This window comes from Phocoena sinus, chromosome 12 (genome assembly GCF_008692025.1).
Source record: "Phocoena sinus isolate mPhoSin1 chromosome 12, mPhoSin1.pri, whole genome shotgun sequence".
Lineage (NCBI taxonomy): Eukaryota > Metazoa > Chordata > Mammalia > Artiodactyla > Phocoenidae > Phocoena > Phocoena sinus.
This window is the reverse complement of record NC_045774.1, coordinates 26,686,428-26,708,169: the sequence shown is the minus strand read 5'-3', so window position 1 is coordinate 26,708,169 and position 21,742 is coordinate 26,686,428. Positions and strand designations below refer to the sequence as shown.

The window sequence follows — 21,742 nt, the reverse complement described above, 5'->3', positions numbered from 1 at the left end:
CAAAATTCAGCATCGTCCCTTTTCTTTCTTCACTATTAGATCGTGTGTGTGTGTGTGTGTGTGTGCGTGCATGTGTGTGTAAAACAGTAACCATCTTGAACTAGCTTCAATAGAAAAGGGGAATATTTCTCAACATATGGGATCCCTCAGAGTCCAAGGCTAGGAGTGTAGCAGAACCTAAGGAAACTACTGAAACTGCTTTACTCCAAATGCCTGCTTCATCATTCCTCTTTTTTTCCCTTAAGCTTTCATGTCCAATCACCGGAAAAGAAACAGAATTACTTGGTCTGCTCTGTCTCTGTTTTTCTCTGTCCCACCCTTATTCATGTCTGTCTTCTTCCCCTCACCCCCTTCACTGTATCCATCCCCCTCTGAGGAGAGATTTGTTCGACAAAGGAGATCCTTGTAATCTGTGCAGACATTTCACGGCCTGATAAACCCGAGTGGGTTTATTCACAAATGCTTAGCTGCTGAGGTGAAGACATTAAGTATTTCATGGTTATAGAGCTAATCAATGACCAGAGCACAGGCAGGCGGCTGCTGTGAGTTTAATGTTCTTCAGCACTGAGGTGTGGAGTGAGGTTCCACTGCAGCCTCATCTGATCGTGTTAATCACGGTATCGTCTGTACTTCTGTGAACTGCTCTTCTGCTCCAGGTGCTCACATGTTGGCACCAGTTACAGTTGAGATGTACATAGACTATTCTTATCCCTGAGATACTGATAACTACTTCATGAGTAGATAGCGTTGTTACCATTTCTGTTTTAGTTTCTTTTTTAGTCAGATATTTGTTTGGAACTTTACTGCGAAATTATTTCATGGTTCTTCAATTTGTACCAGTAAGCAGTAAACAAACCCAGTGTGAGTTTTTCTTTTTTCCTTTATCTCCTCTTGTTGAGGTGTGGCATTCTTCAGAAAGTCATCTGCATCCCTATGGATTGCAGCCATAAATACTTTCAGAACAAGCCTTCCTTTAATGGTTTTCTTTAATTTGTCAAAGTACTCTAGGCCTTGTGGCGTATGGTTCCTGGGCTTAATGTTTATTGTGATGAAGTAGAGTCAGCCCATCTGAAATACTGATCTAATTAAAATTTTAATTGAAATATTATTATTAATTCATTTAGAGAAAGAAGCTTAAGTCTAGAATTTTATCATATTTAACCCTGAAAGTTTGTAAATATGGTATGGTTTCCGGATATCTGTAATTCAGTGTTCTAAAAGTCATCTGTGAAAATTGTTAAGTAATTCTTCAAAAGTAATCATATATTCTTCATTTAGCAGGCAATTAATATTTTTCTGTTTTAAACTTTATTTTTGTTATTACCAGTTCCAAAAACAAAAAAACCCACAAATAACTCTCCAGTCTAATCATTTAAATGAGCATTAGCACTCAATAAGCATTTTTGAATTAATTAATGAAAGTTTACCTCTTTAAAAAATTGTTTCGATAGTCTACAATTTCTATTTTTTTAATCCCCTCCAAAAGTGATACAGATGATAAAATAATAAGGCCATGATTTCATGTGTTCTACTCAGGGGCTTGTGACTTCAAAAGGACGGGAATCTCTGAGGTTACAAAAAGAGCTGATCAGCTGAGTGATACCCAGGTTAGGAAGAGACAGCAAGGTAGACGAGAGGATGCAGTAAGTGCACATACAAAAATATTAGAAGAGAGAAAGGAAAATTCCTATGCTTCTTGCCATGGGAATGCAGGTTTATTCTAATTCATGAATTCCTTGGGGTATTGGTTTTGAATGTAAATTGGCAGGCTAATGGAGTTTTGGTGTGGGCTTTGGTTTATGAAATTTTCTATGGAGTTTGAGGAGTTTGGGGGAAGCCTGACTTGGTCCAGTTCATTTGAATTTTCAGGATGTTAATCAAAACCACCTGAAGAGTCCCAGATCCTTCCCAGCTGTATTCCAGATTCCCTGGCATGGCCCAGGCCTAGAGAAAAAGGGAATGGGAGCATCTTTCAGTAGAATGTACTGGACTTGAAGCCAGTAGTGTCTCGTGCCTTGGGGCTGTCGTTAATTAGCTGTGTCACCATGAATTGCTTAATTTCTTTGACCATATTCTCCTCATGTCTGAAGTGAGAATAATTATACCCTGTATATCTACCTTGATAAGTTTTTGTGCTGATCAAAAGCAGTACAAGAGAATGAGAAAGCACTGTGTAAACTGTCAGTCTGTTGCTGAGGATGGATTGGGTAAAGTGAAGGAGTCAGTTTTGGATCGTCTTTGTTCTTTATTATTGGTAAGCTGGAACTAACAGCTGTTAATACACTGACAGGTTATTAATAAATTCTTCCCAGTAATTTGTTACCACCAGTAATCAGTGATTCTCAAAGTGTGGGCTTAAGACCAGCAATATCAGCTTCACCTGGGAACTTGTTTCTGAAGCAAATTCTCAAGCCACACTCCAGAACTTCTGAATCTGGTTTTAACAAGCCCTCCAGGTGACTCTAATGCAAACTTAAGTTTGAGAGCCAAACTTAAGTTTGAGATCAGTGATTCCCAATTAATGGGTAATGCGCCCCAGCCCCACGGGGGTCAGACTCTCAACCTGGGCTGCACATTACGATCACCTGGAGAATGTTTGCACCTCCCAGAGTACCCCAGGCCAATTAAATCAGGATTTCTAGGAATAGTGCTCAAGGTCAGTATTTTTTTAAAGTTTCTCGGTTGATTCCAGTATAGTCAAGGTTGAGAACCACTGCCCTATTGGCCTCACCTTCTGCCTGAAATCACTACTGTTTCTGATGGGAATTTATCAGATCTGCATCTTGAAATAATTTAAGTTTGAGAAGTACTGCTTTGGATGGTGATTCCCAAACCTAGCTGGTTGAGCATCAACATTTCCTGTGAAAAGCTTTCTGGATTCCTTTCAGACCCAGTCAACTGGAATTTTCAGGAAAAAATTCCTCAGCAAGGCTGGGGAATGTGTATTTTCTGAATGTCTGGTATAAGGAGTTTTTGGTCCATCATTTGGGAACCACATCAAAAGGTGATTTAAAAGTTACCTTATTGTGAGGTTGGCCTTAGTTATCTATCTTGTCCTTAATATCCTCACTTAATTTTTTTATTCATCCTTTCATGAAATATTCTTTGGGTGTCCATGTGTCAGACAGATACTTTTATACATGTAAGAGATACAAATAGGATACTGTCCTTGAATTCAAGGAGCTTGGTGCCTATTAGAGGAAAATAGATCTATAAATAAATAAATGCATGGAAGCATTGTAAGTATTATGATAGAAGACAGAAACATGGGAATCATTCTTGATTTCTTCTGTCCTATTAATTCTTCTGCCTAAATTTATCTCCAGTCCATGAACCTTTCTTAATCTTCACTGTTACCGCCTTAAATCCAAGCTGCTTTCTCTGCTTTCCACCTGGCTAACTCCTCAACCTTCAGATTTCAGCTCAGTGTCACTTCCTTGGGAGTTCATTCTTACATCCCTCTGCATTGTCTTTTGGGGCATTTGTCAATTGCAATTACATTTGTGTTTTTGTGATTAAAAAAAAAGTGTCAGTCTACTCCACTGGACTGTGAGCTGTGGAAGGGCTGAGGCCAGGTCTCTCTTGCTTTTGGTGCTTATACCTCACACATCCTAGGGCTTATAAATTGTTGAATGAATAAGTAATTAAATAATGAGAAAAGAAATTGTTACATTTTTGCTCATCACTCTAGAGAGTGCTGGACCCAAATAGTACAAACAGAGGGAATTACAATGGTGCAATTTGCTTAAAATTTCAAAAGCCCTAGATGACTATGAGTTACTAATAAAGGACCTAAAATGCCTTCTGGTCCCTGAAAAATTAAATTATGAGCAGTGTGAAAACAAAAACCTCACAATTACTATCTGATTACTAATTAATAACTAATTTAAATTAATGTACATGCAAGGCATTGAAAAGTTGCCAAAACATTTCCCCATCAATTTCTTGTAGTTAGGAAAGACTCACAAAGAGTTAATAACTAACTCAAGTTGAAAACAGGAAAGAAAAAGGAAGAACTTTGAAAAATATATATATATATATTTTTTTAAACATCTTTATTGGGGTATAATTGCTTTACAATGGTGTGTTAGTTTCTGCTTTATAACAAAGTGAATCAGCTATACATATACATATGTTCCCATATGTCTTCCCTCTTGCGTCTCCCTCCCTCCCACTCTCCCCATCCCACCCTTCCAGGCTGTCACAAAGCACCGAGCTAATATCCCTGTGCCTTGCGGCTGCTTCCCCCCAGCTATCTACCTTACTACGTTTGTTAGTGTGTATATGTCCATGACTCTCTCTCGCCCTGTCAAAACTCACCCCTCCCCCTCCCCATACCCTCAAGTCCGTTCTCCAGTAGGTCTGCGTCTTTATTCCTATCTTACCCCTAGGTTCTTCATGACATTTTTTTCCCTTAAATTCCATATATATGTGTTAGCATACGGTATTTGTCTTTTTCTTTCTGACTTACTTCACTCTGTATGACAGACTCTAGGTCTATCCATCTCATTACAAATAGCTCAATTTCATTTCTTTTTAAGGCTGAGTAATATTCCATTGTGTATATGTGCCACATCTTCTTTATCCATTCATCCGATGATGGGCGCTTAGGTTGTTTCCATGTCCTGGCTATTGTAAATAGAGCTGCAATGAACATTTTGGTACATGACTCTTTTTGAATTTTGGTTTTCTCAGGGTATATGCCAAGTAGTGGGATTGCTGAGTCATATGGTAATTCTATTTGTAGTTTTTTAAGGAACCTCCATACTGTTCTCCACAGTGGCTGAACCAATTCACATTCCCACCAGCAGTGCAAGAGTGTCCCCTTTTCTCCACACCCTCTCCAGCATTTATTGTTTCTAGATTTTTTGATGATGGCCATTCTGACTGGTGTGAGATGATATCTCATTGTAGTTTTGATTTGCATTTCTCTAATGATTAATGATGTTGAGCATTCTTTCATGTGTTTGTTGGCATTCTGTATATCTTCTTTGGAGAAATGTCTATTTAGGTCTTCTGCCCATTTTTGGATGGGGTTGTTTGTTCTTTTGTTATTGAGCTGCATGAGCTGCTTGTAAATTTTGGAGATTAATCCTTTGTCAGTTGATTCATTTGCAAATGTTTTCTCCCATTCTGAGGGTTGTCTTTTGGTCTTGGTTATGGTTTCCTTTGCTGTGCAAAAGCTTTGAAGTTTCATTAGGTCCCATTTGTTTATTTTTGTTTTTATTTCCATTACTCTAGGAGGTGGGTCAGAAAGGATCTTGCTGTGATTTATGTCATAGAGTGTTCTTCCTATGTTTCCCTCTAAGAGTTTGATAGTTTCTGGCCTTACATTTAGGTCTTTAATCCATTTTGAGCTTATTTTTGTGTATGGTGTTAGGGAGTGATCTAATCTCATACTTTTACATGTACCTGTCCAGTTTTCCCAGCACCATTTATTGAAGAGGCTGTCCTTTCTCCACTGTACATTCCTGCCTCCTTTATCAAAGATAAGGTGTCCATATGTGCGTGGGTTTATCTCTGGGCTTTCTATCCTGTTCCACTGATCTATCTTTCTGTTTTTGTGCCAGTACCATACTGTCTTGATTACTGTTGCTTTGTAATATAGTCTGAAGTCAGGGAGCCTTATTCCTCCAGCTCCTTTTTTCGTTCTCAAGATTGCTTTGGCTATTCGGGGTCTTTTGTGTTTCCATACAAATTGCGAAATTTTTTGTTCTAGTTCTGTGAAAAATGCCAGTGGTAGTTTGATAGGGATTGCATTGAATCTGTAGATTGCTTTGGGTAGTAGAGTCATTTTCACAATGTTGATTCTTCCCATCCAAGAACATGGTATATCTCTCCATCTATTTGTATCATCTTTAATTTCTTTCATCAGTGTCTTATAATTTTCTGCATACAGGTCTTTCGTATCCTTAGGTAGGTTTATTCCTAGATATTTTATTCTTTTTGTTGCAATGGTAAATGGGAGTGTTTTCTTGATTTCACTTTCAGATTTTTCATCATTAGTATATAGGAATGCCAGAGATTTCTGTGCATTAATTTTGTATCCTGCTACTTTACCAAATTCATTGATTAGCTCTAGTAGTTTTCTGGTAGCATCTTTAGGATTCTCTATGTATAGTATCATGTCATCTGCAAACAGTGACAGCTTTACTTCTTCTTTTCCGATTTGGATTCCTTTTATTTCCTTTTCTTCTCTGATTGCTGTGGCTAAAACTTCCAAAACTATGTTGAATAAGAGTGGTGAGAGTGGGCAACCTTGTCTTGTTCCTGATCTTAGTGGAAATGCTTTCAGTTTTTCACCATTGAGGATGATGTTTGCTGTGGGCTTGTCATATATGGCTTTTATTATGTTTAGGAAAGTTCCCTCTATGCCTACTTTCTGGAGGGTTTTTATCATAAATGGGTGTTGAATTTTGTCGAAAGCTTTCTCTGCATCTATTGAGATGATCATATGGTTTTTCTCCTTCAATTTGTTAATATGGTTTATCACATTGATAGATTTGCGTATATTGAAGAATCCTTGCATTCCTGGAATAAACCCCACTTGATCATGGTGTATGATCCTTTTAATGTGCTGTTGGATTCTGTTTGCTAGTATTTTGTTGAGGATTTTTGCATCTATGTTCATCAGTGATATTGGCCTGTAGTTTTCTTTCTTTGTGACATCCTTGTCTGGTTTTGGTATCAAGGTGATGGTGGCTTCGTAGAAGGAATTTGGGAGTGTTCCTCCCTCTGCTATATTTTGGAAGAGTTTGAGAAGGATAGGTGTTAGCTCTTCTCTAAACGTTTGATAGAATTCACCTGTGAAGCCATCTGGTCCTGGGCTTTTGTTTGTTGGAAGGTTTTTAATCACAGTTTCAATTTCAGTGCTTGTGATTGGTCTGTTCATATTTTCTATTTCTTCCTGATTCAGTCTTGGCAGGTTGTGCATTTCTAAGAATTTGTCCATTTCTTCCAGATTGTCCATTTTATTGGCATAGAGTTGCTTGTAGTAATCTCTCATGATTTTTTTTATTTCTGCAGTGTCAGTTGTTACTTCTCCTTTTTCATTTCTAATTCTATTGATTTGAGTCTTCTCCCTTTTTTTCTTGATGAGTCTGGCTAGTGGTTTATCTATTTTGTTTATCTTCTCAAAGAACCAGCTTTTAGTTTTATTGATCTTTGCTATTGTTTCCTTCATTTCTTTTTCATTTATTTCTGATCTGATTTTTATGATTTCTTTCCTTCTGCTAGCTTTGGGGTTTTTTTGTTCTTCTTTCTCTAATTGCTTGAGGTGCAAGGTTAGGTTGTTTATTCGAGATGTTTCCTGCTTCTTAAGGTGGGCTTGTATTGCTATAAACTTCCCCCTTAGAACTACTTTTGCTGCATCCCATAGGTTTTGGGTCGTTGTGTCTCCATTGTCATTTGTTTCTAGGTATTTTTTTATTTCCTCTTTGATTTCTTCAGTGATCACTTCATTATTAAGTAGTGTATTGTTTAGCCTCCATGTGTTTGTATTTTTTAAAGATCTTTTCCTGTAATTGATATCTAGTCTCATGGCGTTGTGGTCGGAAAAGATACTTGATACAATTTCAGTTTTCTTAAATTTACCAAGGCTTGATTTGTGACCCAAGATATGATCTATCCTGGAGAATGTTCCATGAGCACTTGAGAAAAATGTGTATTCTGTTGTTTTTGGATGGAGTGTCCTATAAATATCAATTAAGTCCATCTTGTTTAATGTATCATTTAAAGCTTGTGTTTCCTTATTTATTTTCATTTTGGATGATCTGTCCATGGGTGAAAGTGGGGTGTTAAAGTCCCCTACTATGAATGTGTTACTGTTGATCTCCCCTTTTATGGTTGTTAGTATTTGCCTTATGTATTGAGGTGCTCCTATGTTGGGTGCATAAATATTTACAATTGTTATATCTTCTTCTTGGATCGATCCCTTGATCATTATGTAGTGTCCTTCTTTGTCCCTTTTAATAGTCCTTATTTTAAAGTCTATTTTGTCTGATATGAGAATTGCTACTCCAGCTTTCTTTTGGTTTCCATTTGCATGGAATATCTTTTTCCATCCCCTTACTTTCAGTCTGTATGTGTCTCTAGTTCTGAAGTGGGTCTCTTGTAGACAGCATATATAAGGGTCTTGTTTTTGTATCCATTCAGCCAATCTGTGTCTTTTGGTGGGAGCATTTAGTCCATTTACATTTAAGGTAATTATCGATATGTATGTTCCTATTTCCATTTTATATATTGTTTTGGGTTCGCTACTATAGGTCATTTCCTTCTCTTGTGTTTCGTGTCTAGAGAAGTTCCTTTAGCATTTGTTGTAAAGCTGGTTTGGTGGTGCTGAACTCTCTCAGCTTTTGCTTGTCTGTAAAGGTTTTAATTTCTCCATCAAATGTGAATGAGATCCTTGCTGGGTAGAGTAGTCTTGGTTGCAGGCTATTCTCCTTCATCACTTTCAGTATGTCCTGCCACTCCCTTCTGGCTTGTAGGGTTTCTGCTGAGAGATCAGCTGTTAACCTTATGGGGATTCCCTTGTGTGTTATTTGTTGTTTTTCCCTTGCTGCTTTTAATATGCTTTCTTTGTATTTAATTTTTGACAGTTTGATTAATATGTGTCTTGGCGTGTTTCTCCTTGTATTTATCCTGTATGGGACCCTCTGTGCTTCCTGGACTTGATTAACTATTTCCTTTCCCATATTAGGGAAGTTTTCAACTATAATCTCTTCAAATATTTTCTCAGTCCCTTTCTTTCTTTCTTCTTCTTCTGGAACCCCTATAATTCGAATGTTGGTGCGTTTCATGTTGTCCCAGAGGTCTCTGAGACTGTCCTCAGTTCTTTTCATTCTTTTTTCTTTATTCTGCTCTGCAGTAGTTATTTCCACTACTTTATCTTCCAGGTCACTTATCCGTTCTTCTGCCTCAGTTATTCTGCTATTGATCCTATCTAGAGTGATTTTAATTTCATTTATTGCATTGTTCATCGTTGCTTGTTTCATCTTTAGTTCTTGTAGGTCCTTGTTAACTGTTTCTTGCATTTTGTCCATTCTACTTCCAAGATTTCGGATCATCCTTACTATCATTATTCTGAATTCTTTTTCAGGTAGATTGCCTATTTCCTCTTCATTTGTTAGGTCTGGTGGGTTTTTATCTTGCTCCTTCATCTGCTGTGTGTTTTTCTGTCTTCTCATTTTGCTTATCTTACTGTGTTTGGGGTCTCCTTTTTGCAGGCTGCAGGTTCGTAGTTCCCGTTGTTTTTGATGTCTGTCTCCAGTGGCTAAGGTTGTTTCAGTGGGTTGTGTAGGCTTCCTGGTGGAGGGGACTAGTGCCTGTGTTGTGCTGGATGAGGCTGGATCTTGTCTCTCTAGTGGGCAGGTTCACGTCTGGTGGTGTGTTTTGGGGTGTCTGTGGCCTTATTATGATTTTAGGCAGCCTCTCTGCTAATGGGTGGGGTTGTGTTCCTGTTTTGCTAGTTGTTTGGCATAGGTTGTCCAGCACTGTGGCTTGCTGGTCGTTGAGTGAAGCTGGGTGCTGGTGTTAAGATGGAGGTCTCTGGGATATTTCCACCGTTTAATATTATGTGGAGCTGGGAGGTCTCTTGTTGACCAGTGTCCTGAAGTTGGCTCTCCTACCTCAGAGGCAGAGCCCTGACTCCTGGCTGGAGCACCAAGAGCCTTTCATCCACACAGCTCAGAATAAAAGGGAGAAAAAGTAGGGAGAATTAGTAGAAGTATGAGTAAAGAAAGAAGGAAAGGAGGAAAGGAAGGAAGGAAGAAAGAAGCAAAGAAGGAAAGAAAGGAGGGAGGGAGGGAGGGAGGGAGGAAGGAAGGAAGGAGGGAAAGAAGGAAAAAAGACAGAAAGAAAGATGATACAGTAAAAATAAAATAAAGTATAATATAGTTATTGAATTAAAAAATATTTAGAAAAAAAAAAAAAAGGGACGGATAGAACCTTAGGACAAATGTTGGAAGCAAAGCTATACAGAGAAAATCTTACACAGAAGCATACACATACACCATCACAAAAAGAGGTAAAGGGAAAAATCATAAATCCTGCTCCCTGAGACCACCTCCTCAATTTGGGGTGATTCGTTGTCTAAAGGAGGGAAGGAAGGAAGGAAAGAAAGAAAGAACGAAGGTAAAGTACAATAAAGTTATTACAATTAAACTTAATTATTAAGAAAAAGAATTTTTAAAAAAAAAGTCATGGACGGATAGAGCCCTAGGACAAATGGTGGAAGCAAGAGTATACAGACAGGATCTCACACAGAAGCATACACGTACACATTCACAAAAAGAGGAAAAGGGAAAAAAATCATAGATCTCGCTCCTAAATTCCACCTCTTCAATTTGGGATCATTCCTTGTCTATTCAGGTATTCCACAGATGCAGGGTATATCAAGTTGATTGTGGAGCTTTAATCCGCTGCTTCTGTGGCTGCTGGGAGAGATTTCCCTTTCTCTTCTTTGTTCTCACAGCTCACAGGAGCTCAGCTTTGGATTTGGCCCTGCCTCTGCGTGTAGGTCGCTGGAGGGCGTCTGTTTTTTCGCTCAGACAGGACGGGGTTAAAGGAGCCGCTGATTCGGGGTCTCCGGCTCACTCAGGCCGGGGGTTGGGGGATGGGGGAAGGAGGGGCACTGCGTGCGGGGCGGGCCTGCGGCGGCAGAGGCGGCGTGACGTTGCGGCAGAGGCCGGCGTGATGTTGCACCAGCCTGAGACCCGCCGTGCGTACTCCCGGGGAAGTTGTCCCTGGATCCCGGGAACCTGGCAGTGGCGGGCTGCACAGGCTCCGCGGAAGAGGGGTGTGGAGAGTGACCTGTGCTCGCACACAGGCCCCTTGGTGGCGGCAGCAGCAGCCTTAGCGTCTCCCGCCCGTCTCTGGGGTCCGCGGTTTTAGCCGCGGCTCGCGCCCGTCTCTGGGGTTTGCGCTTTCAGCCGCGGCTCGCGCCCGTCTCGGGGGCTCGCGCCCTCAGCCGCGGCTCGCGCCCGTCTCTGGGGTTCGCGCTTTTAGCCGCGGCTCGCGCCCGTCTCTGGAGTTCCTTTAAGCAGCGCTCTTAAACCCCTCTCCTCGCGCACCAGGAAACAAAGAGGGAAGAAAAAGTCTCTTGCCTCTTCGGCCGGTGCAGGCTTTTCCCCGAACTCCCTCCCGGCTAGTCGTGGTGCACTAACCCCTTCAGGCTATGTTCAAGCCGCCAACCCCAGTACTCTCCCTGAGCTCCGTCCAAAACCAAAACCCGAGCCTCAGCTCGCAGCCCCGCCCGCCCCGGCGGGTGAGCAGACAAGCCACTCGGGCTGGTGAGTGCCGGTCGGCACCGATCGTCTGTGCAGGAATCTCCCCGCTTTGCCCTCCGCACCCGTCGCTGTGCACTACTCCGCGGTCCCGAAACAACCCCCTCTGCCTCCCGCAGTCTCCGCCCGCGGAGGGGCTTCCTAGTGTGTGGAAACTTTTCCTCCTTCACAGCTCCCTCCCAGTGGTGCAGGTGCCGTCCTTATTCTTTTGTCTCTGTTTTTTCTTTTGCCCTACCCAGTTACGTGGGGAGTTTCTTGCCTTTTGGGAGGTCTGAGGTCTTCTGCCAGCCTTCAGTAGGAGTTCTGTAGGAGTTGTTCCACGTGTGGATGTATTTCTGGTATATCCGTGGGGAGGAAGGCGATCTCCGCGTCTTACTCTTCCGCCATCTTCAAGGTCCCCCCTGAAAAATATTTTAAACCCTCTGCTGAATTCACCTGTAGGCTTAATTTCAAAAGCATTGGTATAGAGATTTCAAATTACATTTTAATCAAGTAAAAAGTAATTTCAGCTTAATTTTTGAAATAATTTTGGTGTTTTATTTGACGCAGTGCTACATGCTTGCTTTGTTCAAGAATTGTGCATTCAGAAGGCAAAAAGGAACTCAACCAAGACATTGTACTGTGATGAATTTTTCTCTCTTTCCATCTCCAATTTAAATGAAAAATGTCCCTACAGTTCTGTAATATTTTTAATCATTGGAGGCCTGTCCAGTATATTTACTTCCCATGAGAGAGCTTAAATAGTCAGTGATTTCATCAGCAAAGAGACAAAAAGGCACCAAGTAGTATATGTGCTGGACCAAAACAAACATTTCACTTAAAAATAATGTGCCTTATTTGACCACTTAATGATATATGTAGCCTGACTTCTCCCATATTAAAAGGAGCCCATTTTACTTGTGATAGGTGCATGAAGGCTCTCGGATATATAGAACTTTTGGGGCCCTGGAGTCCAGGGGAAGATTGCACGGAGAGACCTTGCCCACTCCCTTAATTGCAGTTGTGAGAAAACCTGGAGAAAAGCTCGCCTCCTCCTTACAGTTCACCCCTTCCTGTTGGCACTTGAACGGAGATAGATAGAAAAATTCTGGCAGTGTACATGTCAAACTGTTAACAGTGGTTGCCCTTGGAGGGTGGGAATGAGGAAGGAAAGACATACATTTCTTCTGTTATTTATTGAAAAGGCCATTTATGATGAAAAAACAAGTTACAGTTTATAGTCATAGTGCTCAGCTTTTGGTTTTCTCAGCTTGTTTAGCTTATGCAATTTACTGTATTCAACTTGATATTTTTTTTTTTTTTTTTTTTGTTTTTTTTTTTTTTTTTTTTTTTTTTTTTATGCGTTACGCGGGCCTCTCACTGCTGTGGCCCCTCCCGTTGCGGAGGACAGGCTCCGGACGCGCAGGCCCAGCGGCCATGGCTCACGGGCCCAGCCGCTCCGCGGCATGTGGGATCCTCCCAGACCGGGGCACGAACCCGTGTCCCCTGCATCGGCAGGCAGACTCTCAACCACTGCGCCACCAGGGAAGCCCAACTTGATATTTTTTGATAAGACATTTTAATTTACTGAAAATTATTCATATTAATATTGCTTTTTCTGGTTTTCCTGGCTCCTCCCTTTGAGGTTAAGAAAATTGAAGCTCAGGTTCTCCCTATTTCACACACCCTCTAAGGCAAAAGCTGGGTTCCAGTTCCACGTCCTCCTCTGGGTTTCAGTGTTTCCATAGTTTTTACCTGAGTGTTCCTCACTGATGCTTTTGTGAAGTTTTTGTGGTGTTTGCTTTTCTGTATTATGTAGGATTTTGGTGTTTTTCAGTAAGAGTGCTGGTCTAGGCACCTAGCCAGCTATTCTGCTGGGACTGAACCTCCCGTCATTTTTGCAGCATAATGTACACTTTGTATATTACATAGTTTCTATCAGAGCTATGAAGTGGTATCATAACCAATGGCGCCTTTATGGCATTCACTAGACTAGCCCTCCCTTCACCAAATACTAACCTTAGAGTTTTAGCATGCGTTTTGTTTGATGAATTCTTTTTGCAAAATGCAGATAAATACTTGATAGTTTTTCCTATGTTAAAATTAGGGTGGTATGAATCTGTGGTGTGGAACTGGGTGGGGCTGTGACTGCCCATCAAGTTATATATTAGCACAAATTCAAATTGACTTTTTGAGTAGAATTTCAGCCCTCCTGCGTGTGTGACTTTCCCTGTCACACTTATTCAAGCTAAAGTTGGATGGTTTCACACATGTCCTTATTAGGTAACCTAATTTTCATAAGGCCCACCTCTCCTGTCCTCAGTGCAGCCTTATCCTTTAACTGGCTTAAAATACCAATAAAAACTGTTTTCTAGGAACTTGTCAGGAGGGTATAAATGAATCCTTGTTGCTTTTTATTATCCCTAAAAAATTCTAAAAGAAACCAATCTTTATGGTTTGTCTAAAGAGTAACCCATTCTACTGAAATAAAATCTAAATCCCAAATGAAGTCAGAGAGCTGATACCTGGATTAAATTGACTTTCCCATAGAAGGGACTGCTAAACTACCCTTTGGGGTGATGCCATTGACTCATGAGTAACAGCCCATGAAACAACATCTCTGTGTTTCCTTAAGAGATGTTGAGGATGCTCTTCATTACCTAAGCATAGGGTTTCTTCTCTGTGAACTCCCAAGGATGAATTCCCTTCTGAGATTTCCAAGAGCAATTTGGATGTAGACACTATGAATTCAGGGCCTGATCATGTCTCCCTTTCTTCTTTGGCTGATGGAAAGCTTAGCGTCTCAAGGTCCTCCCTGTCAAGTATATACAACTTCATGAATATATTTTTGTTTACCAGTCTCATTGCAGGTTTGAATTTACTTTACTATCCTTACTTTTCATTTAACTTATATATTTTTGCCATATTAGATGCATATTTTAAAACCATTCTGAATATTTTTTGGAACAAAGTGGGTATATACAAAATCATTTGATTATTGTTTCAAATAATGCAAATCAGTGAATAACCATGTTTCAGGAATGAAATTACACAATTACATATTTACTTTTGGTTATTCAAAATCTGGAACATTAGATTTCAGTACAATTTCTGTCTCTAGACCCAAAGGAACAAATATGCATAGACAGTGGATACCACTATTATGATTTCTGAGAGAGACTGCAGCCTGTTCCCTCATTTGTTTGGACAGGAAAATTTTCAAAAGTAAAATCACTCTCTTTAAATATTGTGTAGATTTCAGTAATCTGATAAATGAGCTATTTATTCATTGTCTCTCTGGTACCCAACAGTGGATTATCCATAGCAACAATCCTTTTCAAACTTAATGAGACCGACTCTGTATTTATTAGGGAAATACTACCACCAGGTTAAACAAACTGACTGTTGGTTCTGTGTATTTACTCTCTTTCAAAGAGATCTGCTAAACCTTCAGTGTGTTCCATGTCGTAGATCATTAGGGAAGCTGAATTGGATATGACTCTATGATTCTGAATATGCCATTTTTGTGGTGTGTTTAGAGTCAAATAATAAAGATGATGAGCAAATAAAGCTTTAGACATAAAGTACTATTTTGTGCATTGAAAATAGGGCCAAATTCTTCTCTGTACAGTAGAAATCAGAGATATATTATGATAACTATTACCACTCCCAGTCTATAGAGGATAAATAGAATACTTAATATTGGCCCAGGAAAACATATTTCAGTTTTTCTTTATGCTAGAAATTACATTGACGTGGACTCTATAAGAAAGGTCGTGCCTCAGAAAAAAGGTAGTTTCAAAATTGCAGAGATTTTCATAAGAGAACAGATTCTTTTTAAAGACTTTGAATTGCTGTTGAAATGTAAATTAAACCTGCAATCTTTTCATGTCAGTTGTTGAGAAATGAAGTAGTATTTAAAAACACAAAATGTTAGAGTTCATGTAATCCAATATCCTTATTTTATAGCCATGAATGCTTTTAGAAATTGCTAAAAAACTCTAGTGTCTCTCATCTCAAATGTCCTCGTACTATTTAAAAAAACAAACAAAATGTGTTAAGCTTCCATCCTACAGAGTATGTTAATGGGAATATAATAAACTTTTGCAAGGGTAGATTGAGTAATAATTCCATTTGGTTTTTGTCTTTTTATATACAGTAGAAAAGAGCACATTTTTTTCCTTATTAGATTTTTAAATGTACATTAGTAGTGGGGCTCTGCATTTATGTATTGGTTGAACCTGTTTTGATGAAATCTGCTATGTTAAATATCTATTTTTTCTTAGATAAAATTTTTTGTAGTTTTAATATTTAAATTATTTCTTTTTCTTTATGGTCACAGATTCTGGAACTTTTCAAAACCTGACCCTCTTCTTGAAACAGTGGAACATCATACAGAATTTACTTGCGGTTTAGATTTAAGTCTTCAGAGTCCTACTCAGGTAATGGATCAATCTCCGCATGTTTTTTCTACCCATACAGTTTACAAATAGCTCTACGTGTGGCATGTGTTGCTTTTATGAACAAGAGTCTTGCCTTTAGGGCAGGGCAAAGTACATTTACTTAATAAACCTGATCTTTTTTGCTGTATAAACTTGAGCATTTGAAATACTAGGGAAGAAGAGGTATCCAGAAACTTGGCATACCTCTCTCCTTTTGAGAGATTGACTTGTCTGAGAGGAAAAGGAAACTTCCCCAAAAGTATTGTGCTTAACATTGTAGACCTCTTCCAATGGGTAACAAGAGAATAGAATGAGGAAGGATTGTCCCCAGAGGTTGGTGGGAGTCAAGAGTGTGTGGTCCTGGATTCAGCTGTCCTGCTAAGCATTTGAGATGATGGGCAGGTCATTTCCCTGTCAGGACTGTCACCCTTATCTCCACACCCCACGTTGGAAGAGAGGCTTTACATGAAGAACAAAGTAGAGGAGAGTGGCAGCTGTTTTTTTTTTTTTTTGTTTGTTTTTTTTTTTTTTTTTTTTTTGGGTACGCGGGCCTCTCACCGTTGTGGCCTCTTCCGCTGCGAAGCACAGGCTCCGGATGCGCAGGCTCAGCGGCCACGGCTCACGGGCCCAGCCGCTCCGCGGCATGTGGGATCCTCCCAGACCGGGGCACGAACCCGCGTCCCCTGCATCGGCAGGCGGACTCTCAACCACTGCGCCACCAGGGAAGCCCCGTGGCAGCTGTTTTAATTACTAAAGTTCATATTTCCCCCCTTTTTTTCTCTTGAGAACTTCAGAGTCAATATTTTAGATTTTAAATATTCTTCAGGTATTTTAAAAAAGCAGTTTCCGTTTTGAAAATTGTAAACTCAGGTCAGAAACACTGGACTGTGTTGAGTGATAAGATGCTTTATAATACAGACTATGTGAAAACAACATATCAATGGAACAAAGTAATACGTGAAAATTCTACAATATGACTAAGAAGTTATGCATTTATGATAAATTTTAGAAGTTAGACAAAAAGCAAATTACATTTCTCAATACTGTATTCTTAAGTTTAAGTGAATACATGGGTTTCTTTTTTTTTTTTTAATTAATTTATTTATTTTTGCTGTGTTGGGTCTTCGTTTCTGTGTGTGGGCTTTCTCTAGTTGTGGCAAGTGGGGGCCACTCCTCATCGCGGTGCGCGGGCCTCTCACTATCGTGGCCTCTCTTGTTGCGGAGCACAGGCTCCAGACGTGCAGGCTCAGTAATTGTGGCTCATGGGGCTAGTTGCTCCGCGGCATGTGGGATCTTCCCAGACCAGGGCTCGAACCCGTGTCCCCTGCATTGGCAGGCAGATTCTCAACCACTGCACCACCAGGGAAGCCCATGGGTTTCTTTTTGTTTTAGGAGTTCAAGACAATTCTGAGTTTAAAATGTTTTCATTAGACATTAGAATATTCTCATTAACATTAGAATAATTGTTTGAAAATGACTTAACAGCATCTAAGAAGAGAACAAATTGAAATAGTGAGGGGTGAAATGGCATTATCTTTAATGTGTATACAATGTGCTTTAAATGTACTAGTTCTTTTTCTGAAAAAAAACATTTATTATAGATGACTTTTTAATAAAATAATTATACCTGTTTGCTAGCCCAGTTTAAAAAAGTTGTAACGTACCTATTGAAATACAGTAATACCCAAAAAATGACCCTAAATAGATATCTTCCTTCTTGTATATTTCTGTTAACCCATCTCTATGATCCCCAGACTGTGGCCTGAGGCAGCACATGTGCCTCTGTGACACATGGCAGTTCCTCACCCAGGTCTTGGAGAGAGCCAAATGTCGAATTAGTGTTTTCACTTTCTTCAGTTAAGTACGTCGAAGTGTAATTCCTGGATCACATAGTAGTTCTATTTTTAATTTTCTGAGGAATCTCCAATATTTTTTTCCATAGTGGCTACATCAATTTGCATTCCCACCAACAGTGTATAAAGGTTCCCTTTTCTCCACATCCTCACCAACGCTTATAATTATTATTTGGCTGCATTGGGTCTTCGTTGCTGTGGCCGGGCTTTCTCCAGTTGGGGTGAATGGGGGCTACACTTTGTTGTGGTGCATGGGCTTCTTTTTGCAGTGGCTTCTCTTGTTGCGGAGCATGGGCTCTAGGCACACAGCCTTCAGTATTGCGGCACGCAGGCCCTAGAGCATGCAGGCTTCAGTAGTTGTGCCACATGGGCTCAATAGTTGTGACCCGTGGGCTCTAGAGTACAAGCTCAATAGTTGTGGCGCGTGGGCTTAGTTGCTCCGTGGCATGTGGAATCTTCCCTGACCAGGGATCGAATCGAACCCGAGTACCCTGCATTGGCAGGCGGATTCTTAACCACTGTGCCACCAGGGAAGTCCTAGAGTTAAGTTTTGTGTATGGTGTAAGATAGTGGTCCAGTTTCATTCTTTTGCACGTGGCTGTCCAGTGATTTGTGTTTTTAAAGATCATTCTGGCTGTTGTGGGAAAATAGACCATACGTATGATTGGAAGCGGGGTCATATTGGAGTATCTTGGAGTAATCAGGGAAAAGGCAATGGTGACTTAAAATCTAAGAGATGTAGAGATGGAAAGATTCAGAATAAACTGCTGGATGTTTCGTATGGTTCAACTTAATAGTTTGGAGATAGTGATTGTAGGATTTGCTGCTTGATTGGAAGTAGGCTATGAGCAAAGCAGAAGAACCAATTTGGATTTGGATCTGGAAAACAAGGTGAGATAGGGGAGGAGGAAGGAAATTCAAATAGGAACAATCAAGAGTTGTGTTTCAGATGTCTTCTGTTAGACATTCAAATGGAGATAGTCAGTTTGATAGAGGCTGTCCACCTCAGGGAAGAGTTTAGGGCTAGAGACACAAATATGGGAATTTTTAGCATATAAATGGCTTCAAAAGTTTGGGGGCAGAGTGAAATTATCTGGAGAGAATATGTGGAAGAGAAGGCTCAGAAAAAACTAGAAGCCTGAAAGAAGAGAATTCCAGCAAAGGGGATTGAGAAGGAATGACTAGTGAGGTAGAAGAAAAACTATAAAAGTATGGTATCTTTGAAGTTCAAAGAAAATAGTAGTTCAAGGAGGAGAAAATCACACATGCTGCTGGTGGGAATATAAAACGTTGCCATCACTTTGGAAAAGTTTGACAGTTTCTTAAAAAGTTAAATGTAAATGTACCATACACCTCAGCAATTACACTCTTAGATATATACTCAAAAGAAATGAAAATATATGTCCACATAAAGACTTGTATGTGAATGTTCGTAGCCAGAAAGTAGAAGTAATCCAAATGTCCATCAGCTTGGTGAATGAATAACCGAAACGTGGTATACCAATGCTACAACATGGATGAATCTCCAAAGTATTATGCTAAGTGAAAGAAGCCAGATACAAAAGACTACGTATTGTATAATTTTGTTTATATAAAATGTCCAGAAAATGCAAATCTATAAAGATAGAAAGGAGATTAGTGGTTACTTGGGGAAGGAGCTGAGAATGGGAATTATCTGCAGATGAACACAAAGGGTCTTTAGGGCGTGATGGAAATGTTCTAAAACTGGATTGTGGTAATAGTTATACAGCTGTGTAATGATACTAAAAATCATTGAATTGTACACTTAAAATGGGTGAATTTTATGGTATTTAATTTATAGTGGGTTGGCCAAAAAGTTCATTTGGGTTTTTCCATAAGATGTTTCTAAAATACCTGAATGAACTTTTTGGCCAGCTCAATACCTTGGTGAAGCTGTTTAAAAAAAAGAGAGATAGAATGGAAGAAGTTCTGATTTTTCCTAAGATGTAAAAAGATGAAAATCTTTTCACTGTAAAAATAAGAAAAAAGGCAGATAAACTATAAAATCGGAACTTTGTGAACCCATCAGAGAGCTGAGGTGGCAGGGAGAAAAGAAGCCTGAAATCCAAAGAGAGACAGACCCCTTCCTCTAAGGAGAGGTGGGACACTAGGACTATTTTACCTGTGACAAAGCACAGGAAGAAGACACAGCTGCTATACAAAAGGGATATAGTGGAAAAAGTGAACAACATGTGTGAACAAATGAGGGATTTCAGCAGAGAGATGAAAATATAGGAAAGAGTCAAATGAAAATAGGAAAAAATTTAGAAGTACAGTACAAGGGATACAGTCCTTCAGTATACTCATCAGTAAATTTAGAGATAGGTCACTAGAAACTACCCAAGCTGAAACAATAGGAGAAAACAAGAATGAGGGAAGTAAAAGAGAATAGAACATCCAGGAACTATGGGACAATGTCAGATTGGAGTCCAGAAGGAAGGAGAGAATAGGGAAGAAGCATTTAAAGAAAAATTTCCAGGGAATTCCCTGGTGGTCCAGTGGTTAGGACTCAGTGATTTCACTACTGTGACCTGGGTTCAATCCCTCGTTGGGGAAGATCCCACAAGCTGCATGGCATGGCCAAAAAAAAGAAAAAAGAAAATTTTCCAAAATAGTAGAAGTTGTCAAACCACAGATCCAAGAAGTCCAGAGAAACCCAAGCAGGATTTAAACAAAGAATCAAAACATCAAGGCATACCCATATTCAAACTGCTAAAAAACAAAGATAAGGAGAAAATTTTAAAGGCAGACAGAGGAAAAAAGAAACATATCCAGAAGACTAAAGATAAGAATTACAGCAGACTTCTTGTCATAAATCATATAGACCAGAAGATGATGAAATGTCTTTTTAAAGTACTGAATGAAAAAACTGTGAACCCATAATGCTATACCCAGTGAAAGTACCATTTGAATATAAAGAGAAAATAAGGAAATTTTCAGACAAAGGAAAGCTGAGAGCACATCTCTGCTGTAAGAAATGTTAAAGGAAGTTCTGTGCAAAGAAATAAGCCCAGACCAAAACATGAAACTATGGAAAGAGAGAAAAGGAGGGAGGGAGGGAGGGAGGAAGGAAGGAAGGAAAGGAGGAAGGGAGGGAGGGAGGAAGGAAGGGAGGAGGGAAGGGAGGGAAGGAAGGAGAGAAAGGGAAGAAGAAGAAAGAAAGGGAAGGAAGGGAGGGAAAGAAGGAGAGAGGAAAAAAAACTCTGGAAATGGCAAAAATGAAGTAAATATACAAGACACTGTTTAAGTTAATTTTATCACTCTGAAAAATAATTAACTGCCTAAAGCAAAAGTAGTATTGTATTCAATACATTTGTGTACAATATATTGTAAGGTTTTTAATATATGCAAAAGTAAAATGTAGGACAATAATAGAACAAGGGAAGAGAGGGAGGAGTTAGAAGTATATTGTTGTAAAGGCATTACTACATGTGAAGTGCTATAATACGATTTGAAGGTAGATTGTGATAAATTCAAGATGTATATTGTAAACCCTATGGTAACCTCTAAGAAATTTTTTTTTTTTTTTTTTTTGCGGTACGCGGGCCTCTCACTGTTGTGGCCTCTCCCGTTGCAGAGCACAGGCTCCAGATGCGCAGACTCAGGGGCCATGGCTCATGGGCCCAGCCGCTCCACGGCATGTGGGATGTTCCCAGACCGGGACATGAACCCATGTCCCCTGCATCGGCAGGTGGACTCTGAACCACTGCACCACCGGGGAAGCCCTCTAAGAAATTTTTTTAAAAGAGCTATCATTAATAAGCCAATGGTGGAGATGATTATTTTAAAAATCAATTACTTCACCATAATAAAAGCCACATAGAAAAATCACACTTAGCCAACATCATACTCATTGGTGAAAGACTGAAAGCGTTTTCTTTAAGATCAGGGATAAGACAAGGATGTTCACTTCTACCACTTCTATTCAACATAATATTGGAAGTCCTAGCCAAAGCAATTAATCAAGGAAAAGAAATAAAAGGCGTCTAAATTGGAAAGAAAGAAGTAAAATTATATCTGTTCTCAGATAACATGATCTTATATGTGGAAACCTTTGAATCCAGCCATTTCAACAATTATATTAAATGTAAATGGTCTAAACACTGAAATTAAAAGACATTAAAAGTGATAGATATGTGAGGGACTTTGAGAAGACTAGGTCAAG

The 21,742-nt window shown here is 39.6% G+C and overlaps 1 protein-coding gene across 2 annotated transcripts in view; it reads left to right on the top strand.

The window, feature by feature from the left end:
• The window catches only part of PEX7 (peroxisomal biogenesis factor 7), a 99,749-nt gene that overhangs the window by 54,366 nt on the left and 23,641 nt on the right, over positions 1-21,742 (top strand). For both annotated transcript variants that reach the window (XR_004352582.1, XM_032651657.1), the window contains exon 9: positions 15,604-15,703. Coding sequence is in view for 1 of the 2 variants with exons in the window: in XM_032651657.1 (XP_032507548.1) it covers positions 15,604-15,703 (100 nt within the window). In the remaining variant the exon portion in view is untranslated. The remainder of the gene's footprint in view (positions 1-15,603; positions 15,704-21,742) is intronic.